We start from the raw sequence: 12,307 nt of genomic DNA, 5'->3' as shown, positions 1-12,307 counted from the left end.
ATTAAGTTTTGTTATTGACCATTTACCATTATCAAACATGGCTTTCATAATATTTAACATCCTGTGTTTATGTGAATGTATTTCCCACAGTTGTGGATACCTTGCAGTTCAAAATAACAGCTTATAAGTCAATTGGAACTGAGAAGATTTTCTGTTGTCACATACGGAAGTGGCCAGAATGTTTGTCCTCTTCCACCTTCAAGCCACATTTTTAAATTGTTTTAAGAAAATTTAAATTAAGCTGAAATAAAAAGTGTATCCAGTATTTTTTTTATTTGACATTGAACAAAACTAATATATTTGTAGCACAGCCTTTGGAGTTTTGGAAGCAGCATTGATTGCATTCAGGCATTTTGTGTAATCTAACCAAAATTTTATGTTCTCTGCTGGTAATTTTAGAATTTTTGGTAAAGTGCCAGATTATGACTCATAATGGGCCACTTCAGTATGATCCAATGTTTTATTCTTTTCCACTTTGCTGTATGTTCTGCTTCAAATTGCTTTTGTAGTCTTTCAAATAAATTGTGCCCTGCACACATTCAATGTACCTGGTTTCTGAGGCATCATAGCAACCCCAAAACATCAGTTTGCCATGTCATGTTTCACAGTAGGCATGATGATCTTAGAAAGCTTTTCTTCCTTCTCTAAACATAGTTAGCGTAACCAAAAAGCTCAATTTTTTTCTGTGTTTGAAAATCATTTTTCTGGAAGGACAGTGGTTTGTCAACATGCTTTTTGGCATGACCAGTCAGGCTTTTTGGGGTCTTTTATTATGTTATCCATAGTTATTAAGCCACTGATTAACACGGCTTAACTGCTGTTGCACCTTGACCTTAAAAGTCCACCTGAATGTGTTTCATATTCACAATGCAGTTGTTTCTTATACCTTTCAAAGACCAATAATTATATTTGAATGTCTTTGTAAAATAGACAGGATTTAAACTATTTTTAAAACTTTTTGGTTTTGTTCCAATTAGTAATGCAACTTTTGCCAGTGTCCCTGACAGTTAACCAATCATCATCAAGCAAATAACCATCCCAACAATAAAACACATGGCACATTGAGTTTTATATCAACACTTTGTGGTTCATTTTTTTAACAGCATACCAGTGAATGTGTCAGTAATATAGAACGGTAAGAGTTAATTACAAGCACTAACTAAACATGCAAAGATGCACAGGTATAGATATTAAACGATCTTTTAACTTGAATACTTGGAAGCAAAAGATTTATTTTAGTAATAATTAGGGCTGTCAAACGATTAAAATTTTTAATCGCGATTAATCTCAGAATTTCATATAGTTAATCGCGATTAATCGCATTAAAAAAAATCTGTGTAAATGTTATAGAAAACAAGGATTTTTAAGTGAAATGTTACAATTAAAATGGTGAACACATTTTATGCTAAATGTACTGATGTTAAAAACTGCTGGGACAAGAGAAAACTGTAAGGGAGTTTTATTCACTCACATACTAGGCAGTAATACTATCCAATGGTTTGATGGACGTTTCTACACGAAGTGAGTGTGTTTTGACCCTTTGGGGCTTCCATAGTTCATGGACAACGTGCTTGACTCAGCTGTCCGGTATTCTTTACCGTAACAGAATAAGTTAATAAAGTGTTCTGCTCCCGACAACTTGTGAATATAGCGAGTATTTATTTCTTTATTATGCAAGTGCAGATGCTACGACGCTCTTTTACATTTTGTTAACAAACCGCAAATGAAAAACGGTGACATGTCCGACATTAAAACGTTTGTTCTACCAGTCAAGTCTCAACATGAACTAGAATTTGCGTTAATGGCACTATTTATCTTAATCGCGTTAAATTGAGATTGCGTTAATGCGTTATTATCGCGTTAACTTCGACAGCCCTAGTAATAATACATAAGATTACCAATATTTTCTGCCACTTCTGTACTTCAGATTATAAAAGCATGATGTTTTATAACCTAGCAGGTGTTTCCCATAACCGATTAATGAGTTATTTCTCAGTTTTCTTACTTCTGTGTTGAGCATTTAAAGAGTCTGTGCCAAAACTATTTTATTACTTTCTCAATAAGCATTTTTGTCTCTCTTTTGTCTCACCGTCTCACTCTTTCATTGCAGTTCGTGGGTGTGTTGTATGTATGAAATTTGTTTTAAATGCTGTATATATGCTGTAAAATTAGAAACTGTTTAATTTTATGGTATTTTAATAAAAATCTGTTTTTATTTTTAGACATACAGTCCAATTCCAGCCAAAAAGTCCAAACAGGAGCTTTTACGTTCCCCATCTGAGGACAAAGAAAAGCAAGTTGAATGGTTACAGTCTCTGGCCACGTCAGCAAACAAGGTTGGTCATGCTAAAGTTCTGTCTGTGCAAACCTATTCCTGTTTGGTGTCTTAACACTAGATATAATCAAGTAAATGTAATGGCTAATGTTATCACAGTATTTTAATCTTCTCAGAATATCAACAGCAGTTTGTGTTCTAAGAAAATCTCATTCAGTTACTGACTTTTACTCTCTGTTTAGGATTTCAAGCAACTTCAGTTTAAACAGAGACCGTCAGCCTTTCGACCGTGGTCTCCCAGGGTCCCATCTGACAAAATTGCAGTGCCCACTCACAAACATGAGCGGTATGCATTTCTGGTCCAAATAAGCTAGCACATAAATAACATTTATTTATCCATCTGAAGCTTGAATATGCCTTTTCATTCTATATTCTTTGTTGAAACTGTTTTACATGCTTTATTGATGCCTCATTGCTTTTAGATCCCTCCCAAAAGCTTCAGAGAGTTTGGCATCACCTTTAGACAAACAGTGGAAGGATGAGCAGCCCCTGCAGTCAGTTTCCGGAGGCTCCCAGCCAAGCGACAGCCATATCACCAGGCCAACCAAGCGCAGCCCATCTGGAGAGGCACAGACAAAGCCTGCAGCCGTCCTTGCCTGTCCCTTGCAGGATCACTCTGATTCAGATGGTGAGATTGAAGTGGACAACAACAAAAATGGTTAGTTTCTAATTCAAAATAATAATCCTTTACATTTCGAAACACACGTTATTAAAATATATATGATCAGTTAGTCCAGTGCTGCAGGAAACAGTTATAGGCATATAATGTTTATTGTAAATGTTATGTTTCTATAAATGTATCTCTAATTATTTCAGAAAATGATTCTGGTATAGAGTGGGCACAAAAAACAACAGCTCATCTCATAAAATACATGCTGACTGTGTTTAAAAATGGCATAGTGCATACCGCCTTGGTCCTGTAGTCTTTTGTTGCAGTATGCAACAGTTAAACTGCTCTGTCGTGACAGGAAGAAATCAATAGTTATTTATTAAATGTACCGGCTGTAGGTAAATTCACTAGTCCATAACAATACCACCACCATGTTTGGTTGTTGGTATGAAATTCTTATGGTGTAATGCGTTGTCATCTTTATGCTAGATGTAAGGGGACCCATGTCCTCCAAAAAATTCCACCTTTGACTAATCAGTGGACAGAATATTAGCCTGAATTCTTGTGGGAGCAACTCTTGGGAGGGTTCACCACTGTTTCAGGTTTTCTCAGTTCATGTATAATGGCTCTCACGACTGTTTGCTGGATTCCCAAAGACCTAGCAATGGCTTCGTAGTGAAATTGAGCCCAGTTGTCAATTAAATTTGGTAAATTGGTTAATTTAGTAGGTAATTAATTTAGGGGGCACTTCATTTTTTTTTATTGAGTCGGATAGTGCTGAACAGCATTTTTAATACATAAAATCATCATTTTTAAAAACCATTTTATATTGGGTATCTTTAAAAGTAGTTTAATGATCTAATAACAATAATAATAAAAATTTTATTTGAAAAGCGCCTTTTATGACACCCAAGGACGCTGTACAATAAAAATATAGAAAATCTAACCAAAATAAATAAAATACACATTTACTAAGCAAAATAAATAAAATACACATTTACAAACATAGGAAACACCAAACATGTGGCACAGTTCTGAGTCAGCTGGAAAAGATGTTTTGAGGGTTTTGAACACTGCTGCAGATGAGATTTCCGTACTTCTGGTGGGTGGAGCCTAGCATCACCATGGCAACCTCACGGCGTTGCAGTGCATGCTGTTGGTAAACAAAAGTCCAACCTGAGGCTCGGTGGGAATATTTAGGCCTTTGCAAAATACCAAGGTCGCGGTGGAGCAGTAAAGATGTTGGAGGTTTATACCGTGAATGTCCCAGAGCATAAAGTTGAAAGAGCACTCCATCGTCATGATGAGACCGCAGACCGCAGTTGTCTAGACCATAAAAGTTGCAGAGACTCCAGCCATCCAATCCCAGCAGCCAAAGGAGCAATTCAAAACAATCCACATTGACAGAGAAAGGAGTTAGACACAATAGCAGATGTTACACAGAGCAGCGGACACAGAACACAGTTAATCCGCTAACTCTCACTGCTCCGGATACACCGCTCCACATCATAGAAGCATCAGCAACACAAGCACAGTAAAAAAGATCCCAAATCCAGTGCATAAAATCCAGTAAAATGTTTCGTGCAATGTTTTTGTTCAAACTGTTTCACCGGGGGAGAAGCGGCATCTAAACGCACCAGCGTAACTCTCACGACCCAAAAAATGCACGAATGGCTAGTGACCACAGGAGTGTGCGAAAAGATGAAAATGAAAGAAAATTACTATAAAAATAAAATAAAATACGGCAACGGTAGCGGCAGCCAAATGCGCCAGCGTTCACCATCACCATGACAACATACAATACATAAAGCAGGTGTGTCAAACTCACGGCCCGCGGGCCAGATCCGGCCCGCCACGTCATTTTATGTGGCCTGCGAGAGCTTAAACGACTGCACGATTGTTGTGATGGCTCGAGTCGTTACAGAGACGCACTTATAATTTAATAGGACACCTGCGCCTTTAAACGGCAACCGTGACATCGTAGTCATGGCAACTAACTTTGACCTTCTCTGAGAAGCCATGTGACTTTTACGGCAAAAGAACGCGGGTAGTAATGTAAACAATAATAAATAAATACAAATAATTATCTTTCAGTATAATACCAAAGCATTGTCTGTAAGTAGTGACGTTTATATTCTCAGTTGTTTGTAAATGTTTAGTGAGTACATCACAGCGTTTTAGTTACAAATTTACCGTAATTAAATACAATTGTTACCGTTACTATAGCAATTAGTATCTTTACACAAAATGCTAACTCCTTAGCGCTATTTTACATTTGGTTAAATCTCATATTGTACCAGATGTGTAACACTTGACTACAGCTGTGTGCTTGTACTGTATTAAGTTCTTTATTGCTTTTGTTTGTATTTTTACTTCATTCTGGTGCACACAGTGTATCACACAGCTGGGAAGCAAATAAAACCAACTGTATTCTGAAGAGATCTGTCTGTCAGTCTGTTTGTCTAGCTGAGCAAGGGGGATAAACTATTAGTGAGGGCAAAACAATTGTCCTAAAATACACTGTAAAAGCCTACATTAACTGCATCTCTCAAAATGCATGCTGATTTTGTGACCTGCAAAGTGACACATCCCGCCAGTAGATGATGTTAAGAAATATTTACACAATCCCAAAATGTACAAGAAGATAAGTAAGAAAATTAAGCAGAAGGAGGAAATTTAATGAAAATGAATACAAGTTTGTGCTTCAGGAAGAGAAACCGGTGCGTCTCTTGAGTTATGAAGCTGTGTCTGTGGTAAAGGAGGACAATATAAATGCAGAATTTAGCCTCCAAGAAAAACAACAGACTGCAATCACAGCAGAATACGTTACAATTGGCCCTTTGAGGGCCACAATAATGCTGATGTGGCCCTCTGTGAAAATGAGTTTGACACCCCTGATCTAAAGCATTTAAGTGTGACATGCAAAAATAAGAAATTAGAAACAGGGAAATTTTAAATGCACTTTAGTATATAGATCAGAGATGAATATTATCTCTGGTACTTGAACTCAGCTTTCAGCATTCTATTTTGAAAATTCAATACGTTTAAAATTTTTATTTCGAGCAACTTTCTAATAAGGCATGTATTTTTTTGGGTACCGAAAATATTGTTTACACACTGCATCATGCATTTAAAGCATGTTGTTCTTCAAATCACTCTATGTTGATGTTTAAGAAATAAAGCATATTACGTTTTTGAATAAAAAAAAAAAACACTTGCCTTTTAATAAATGACCTGCATGTGCATTATTGCAGGGCCTCACTCCAACTTGTCCACTGATGGAGCCGTTGTGCAAAAGTGTGGGGGCAAGCTTAAACCAACATCTTCTCCAGGCTCAGAGCTGGAAGCTCTGAAGCAGACACTGTTTAGTGACCTGGGGTCCAGAGAGGCTCGGGAGAAATTGCTGCAAGAGATTGTTCACATGAGGGTTAAACAAGAGGAAAAGCTTGCAGCGGCGCTCCAGGCCAAGTGTGACCTCCAGCAGGTAAGTCACCATGGCTAGAAATTCCACATTCACTCCAGATTTTTAAACACTTGTGTTAACACGTTATGTGCAGCAATTATTCTAATTGCATTTATAAAGCTGACACCCTGAATTTAGAAGCTACAACCTCGCTTTTTGTCTGACTCATACAACTCAGCATTCATTTAACTTTTCTAATTAAATTCATCTTGTCTCATGTTGGCTATCGTTTGCTAAAAAATATTTGTAGTAGCTAATTAAAACTTTTTTTAATTGCTTAATATTGAAAACAAGTGTAATCATGTCCAAAAAAAGTTAGAAATACAATGGGTAGCACTGTCACCTCACAACAAGAAGGTCTTGGGTTCGATCCCCAGGTGGGGCGGTCTGGGTCTTTTCTGTGTGGAGTTTGCATGTTCTCCCCATGTCTGCCTTGGCTTTCCTGGGTACATGCAAGTGAGGTGTATTAGGGATACAAAATTGACCATGACTGTGTTTGACATTAAACTTGTGAACTGATGAAGCTTGTGTAACAAATAACTACCGTTTCTGTCATGAATGTAACCAAAGTTTGTAAAATATGACATTAAAATCCTAAGAAATAAATAAATGCCATACTTTTCTTCTTAACCTCTGTACATGGCCTAACCTCACTTATTTTCAAATCTAACACTTCACTCACTAAAATTTTTTAAACATTTTTGGTGTGTACTATAAATGCTGTACATAAATTGCACACTTTTCAATTTACTTTGTTCACTTTTGGTGTAGGAGCTGGAGTTTGTACGGGTGAGTAAGAAAGGCCGGCTGCGAGAGGCCATCGAAGCCAAGCGTAACCTGCGCAAGGAGATAGATCGGCTGCGTGCTGAATGTGACAGGAAAGTGTCTGATGCCAATGAGTCATGTCGAAGACTCAAGAGGGAGCTGGAGCGTGAGAGGCAGCTGCGAATGTGTGACAAAGTCTGTGAGCCAGACAGTCTAAGGGCCAAATACTCCACACAGGCAAGAACAAATGTTTCTTATTATGTCAGATCTTAACAGAAAAGGTTTTTATTATTTGAAGTTGCAACCATCAATAGTGGTTGATTGTAACTTTTAAGGCTTAACATTTAATTTATTGCTCTTTAGACATCTCTCTAGATCAACTGTAGTTTTTACACTGCCATAACTTAAAACGTTTGACTTTTTAAGTATCAACATTATTTCGGATATTACATTTAATACTGTATAGGCCTACCCTGTTTTGCTCTAATATAAAATGATATGCTATAATGCACAGCACAGTCTGCCATCATTGTTTCCTCAGTTTCTACTAAGCTGAAAATATTGTTGTTCTTACCCTTTATTTTTTTAATCGTTCCTGTTCTGAGCCACAATTGTAAGGTTTTTGAGTCATTCATCATTTTAGCTACCTCAGTTTTTTCATTTGTTTAGTAGATCTCCTCTCGTACCACCAGAGGGAGACCGTACAATAGTTTAAGAACCACTGCTCTAGGTTATAGCTATTCTATTCATCGACACTAGCAGAGGCAGCAAAAACTCAGAAATATTAGGCCAAGATGAAGCAGTCTTTAATCTATCTCTCTGTGTTACAGATTGAGGAGCTGCAGGTCAAGCTGCAGCAGGCTGAGGCAGATCGGGAGCAGCTACGTGAGGAGTTGCTGCAAGAGCGTGAGGCCAGACAGAATCTAGGGAGAGTAGTGCTTGAGCTTCAGCAACAGCTTGGCAGCCAAAAACATCACCAAGAAAGCCAACAGCAGTCATAGCAAGACAAGCAAGAGATTATTGGGGTTGCTGACACTTCAATAGCAGTGCTGCAGGACACAGGATGCTTGACTTCCTAATAAGCCTCATTTTTGCAAACACAATGAGTGTATGTGTGTGGGAGTATTTTTTTTGGAGCAAAATAGCTAACATTATACAAATACATGTATATTGGCTATTCGTTTATGAACAGTTACAGAAACAGTAATGGTGAGTGTGTTGTATGAACGTTATGCACAGAGCTGAAATGAGGCACAGAGCTGGTTCAGTTCCCTTAACAACAAGCCCTGAATCTACCCATCAAAACACAAGACAATGATGAGGAGAACACTCCAGGAAGGCATAATTCTATGAACTGACACCTTCAGTTAGTTTTTTTAAAGCTAATTCAAGGAATTTATTTTCATATAAGCTACTTAAAACATACTTGAAAATAAGAGGAAACAAAAAGGGTTGCTCTGGTAGTGAAATGACAGTAGCAGATGTAAAAACTGCTAGTGCCACTGATCTGTAAACAAGAAGTTATTACAAAACCAGAAAATTAACTGGACACACAATTGTTTATAATGTTTATTTTATGTTCATTTTGATTCTATCCAAATATTTTGCATGAGAATCAGTACTTATGTATGTCATAGGCAGGGCTTTCATTTAAAATTGCATACCAACATATTTTATTATTTTTACTTTATATATTTTTAAATATTATGTAGGATATTTACACTGATGAGCCAAAACATTATGTCCACTCCCCAAAGATGCTTTTATAAAATTTGTGCGCTAAATTGTCATGGCCAGAAAAGGAGTTGAAGTCTCCAAAACAGCAAGTCTTATGGGGTGCTCACCGTTAGCCAAGGTATGTACCAACCACAAACTACTAACAGGGTTTAGGGCAGCAAAGACTCACTGATGCCAGTTAGGACAGTAAATGCAATCACATCTTGTAAAGACCAGTTGAACAGATTCTGTGGCTTGGATTGCAGGAATTTTAATACTGGTGATAGGGAGTCATGTCCCAGTGCATATTTTGCGTATGGGGCTGTGGTGAGGCATACTGGTTAAAGTGCCCATGCTAAACCCTGTCCACCATGCAAATGCCTACAGTTGGGCACACAAGCGTTGGAAATGGACATTGGAAAAATGGGATGAGATCACCTGATTTGATAAATCCCAATTTCTCTTGAATAGCTGGATGTGTGTGTGTCACTTACCCGGGAAAAGATGCACTGTAGGGTGATCACACATGAGTGAGGTCTTGGGTGATGTTCTGCTGGAAAAGCCTGCATTCAGTCATTCCACTGGGTCATAATTCGATGGGTGCTACCTAAACATACCAGGTACATGCTTTCATAGAAATGGTCGTCTCTGAAATTGGTGGCCTCTTCCAGCAGCGTAATGCACAAATGAGTTGTGAACGGTTTGAGCAACATGATGAGGATTTCAAATTGTTGTCCATGCCTTTAAATTTCCTCTATCTGAATTAAATTGTGCACAGGACCTTCAAAAGTTTTGTGGAGCCCAGACCTCAGCAGATCAGAGCTGATTCGGCAGCACACTGGGGCACAACAGACTACTGGTGGTTATAATATTTTACCTCATCAGAGTAAGCTTATATACTATTTAACATTGTGAACATAAATCTGTTATTTTCTCCTAATTGCAATATGTTTTGTAAGTATTTACAACTCTTGGGTTTAATGAAATGAGCAGTATTTTGTAGGATTTGGAAATGACGTTGTAAACAGTGCTGCTGCAGTTAGTTCCAACAGATAAAAAGAACCAAAACTTGGTAAATTTTTATTAGTGCCAGCAATTAATGTTCTGTTTTAAATGGCCATTTTTTGTCACTGATTCTAATTGTTTAAGAACAATGTTTATGAAAATAACATTTCTACTTAAATGGATATATATTTTTTTACCAAAAATGATTGCACTTTGAAAAAAAGAATTGTACACTTGTACTATGCACAGTTATAAATGTGCATTAATGCCCAATAATGTTTTATGAATCTCAAACAAGCAAGAGCTGATTTAAATTGTTTTCATACTTTTGTTACTTGTGTAAATACCACTTAGGTTAGAAAGATATACTTGTAAATAAGATAGCTGTCAGTATGTTTGCTTGCTTCACTCACATCATTGCTTAACTTTTGCTTTTGTCCTCCAATATATTCTGTATAAAATTTACATTTTCATCTAGAAGGCAATTAATGTATAAAATTCTTATAATATAATCTTGGGTAAAAAGGTTAGGTGATTATATTTCTGAATACTTTTAAGTCCATTAAAATTACTTAAAACTTACCAAAGCAACTGTTTGAGATATCTCAAGAAAATCTGAAAAGTATACTGTAACTGATGTATTGTAAATATGTGATGCATTTGTTCTTTTTATAGTCCCTACATATACAAAGACTATGGAAAAATTAGTGCAGTTATACAGTATATGAAACTGTTCTTCACTTTATTTATTTGAGGTACTTTACTACACTTTTTAACTACATTTTTAAAATTCTGTTTGCCGGTTTCTATTAGTTTTCATTCTCCTAATGCTTTAATCCAGTGGATTAGAAATGCACACTGTGTTTAGGCTTTTGTTTTGGTTTATGTGGCTTATTTGTGCCACTGGTTTTCCCACATATAAAACCCATTAAACCAGAATATTAATAATTGTGTTTGTGGTTTTATTCCAGTTTACAAAATAAATTACAGTGCCCTAAAAAAGTACAGTATTCTCCTTTTTTAAAATTTTGCTAATTTGACACAATCAAATGTTCCAGAGCTTCCAACTAATTTTGATTAAGATAAAGACAACATGAGAAAACACAAAATGCAGCTTTAAAATGGTCATTCAGTTTATTTAGGCCAAATCAGAAAAAGTTGGGACAGCATGAAAATGCAAATAATAAAAAACACAGTTTCTTACATTTACTTTGACTTTAATTTGATTTCAGATGGGATAGACTTGAGATATATCAAGTTTTGTCTGGTCAACTTCATTTCATTTATTAATAAACATCCATTCCTGCATTTCAGGCCTGCAAGCCAAAAAAAGTTGGGACAGTAAAGCATTAACCACTTTGTAATGTTGCCATTCCTTTTCACCACACTTAAAAGACATTTTGGCACCGAAGATACCAAGCGATTTAGTGTTGCAGGTTTTATTTTGCCCCATTCTTCCTGCAAACACGTCTTAAGATGTGCAACAGTACAGGGTCGACTTTGTTGCATTTTTCTCCACACATTCTCTATTGGGGACAGGTCAGGACTGCAGGCAGGCCAGTCCAGTAACCGTACCCTCTTCCACAGCCATGCCTTTGTAATGTGTGCAGCATGTGGTTTTGCATGATGTCTTGAAGGCAGCATATGTTGCTTTTAGATCTCAATGTACTTTTCTGCATTAATTCTGCCATCACAGAAGTGTAAATGACCTTTGCCAAGGGCACTGACACAGCCCCATACCATAATAATAATAATAATAAGTTGGACTTATATAGCGCCTTTCACAATACCCAAGGACGCTTTACAAAATAGAAAAATACATCAAGATACAATATTAGAGACAGACACATGAGAGACGCATGAATACATAAATGATAGGACACAATAATAATATAATAAATGTAGATTTACATAAGTTAATGAAGCTTATGAAACAGTAGAGAAATGTTTGGTAAATAGATGAGTTTTGAGTAGGGATTTGAATTCTGTAAAAGAAGAAGTAGAACGCAGGGAAAGAGGGAGAGAATTCCAAAGTAGGGGAGCAGAGACAGAAAAGGATCTTCCACCCATGGTAGAGAGCCTGAAGCTGGGGACAATCAGGAGACCAGCATCAGTAGACCGTAAAGAGCGTGACAGACTCTGGCTTTTGGACTTGTTGCTGATAACAGTCTGGATGGTCCTTTTCATCTTTGGTCTGGAGCACATGGCATCCATTTTGTTTTTACCAAAAAAGACCTGGAATGCTGATTTATCTGGCCACAATACACGTTTCCACTGTGTGATGGGCCATCCTAGATGCCTCTGAGCATTTTAAGGTTTGAGGTTTGCAAATCTTATATGAAATATGCAAATTTCCACCAATCTTTCTTTGAGGTACATTGTTTTTAAACATTTCAATCATTTTCTCACACAT

The 12,307-nt window shown here is 36.9% G+C and overlaps 1 protein-coding gene across 1 annotated transcript in view; it reads left to right on the top strand.

The window, feature by feature from the left end:
* The window catches only part of skib (v-ski avian sarcoma viral oncogene homolog b), a 35,023-nt gene extending 26,192 nt beyond the window's left edge, over positions 1-8,831 (top strand). The window contains exons 2-7 of the mRNA XM_062986910.1: positions 2,223-2,336; positions 2,518-2,621; positions 2,758-2,993; positions 6,200-6,429; positions 7,180-7,410; positions 8,004-8,831. Coding sequence (XP_062842980.1) covers positions 2,223-2,336; positions 2,518-2,621; positions 2,758-2,993; positions 6,200-6,429; positions 7,180-7,410; positions 8,004-8,174 — 1,086 coding nt within the window. The 3' untranslated portion in view covers positions 8,175-8,831. The remainder of the gene's footprint in view (positions 1-2,222; positions 2,337-2,517; positions 2,622-2,757; positions 2,994-6,199; positions 6,430-7,179; positions 7,411-8,003) is intronic.
* The last annotated feature ends 3,476 nt before the right edge of the window (positions 8,832-12,307 follow it).

The sequence above is a fragment of the Trichomycterus rosablanca genome, chromosome 24 (assembly GCF_030014385.1).
Source record: "Trichomycterus rosablanca isolate fTriRos1 chromosome 24, fTriRos1.hap1, whole genome shotgun sequence".
NCBI lineage: Eukaryota > Metazoa > Chordata > Actinopteri > Siluriformes > Trichomycteridae > Trichomycterus > Trichomycterus rosablanca.
The sequence above is the reverse complement of the archived record's forward strand: the minus strand, read 5'-3'. Positions and strand labels throughout refer to the sequence as shown.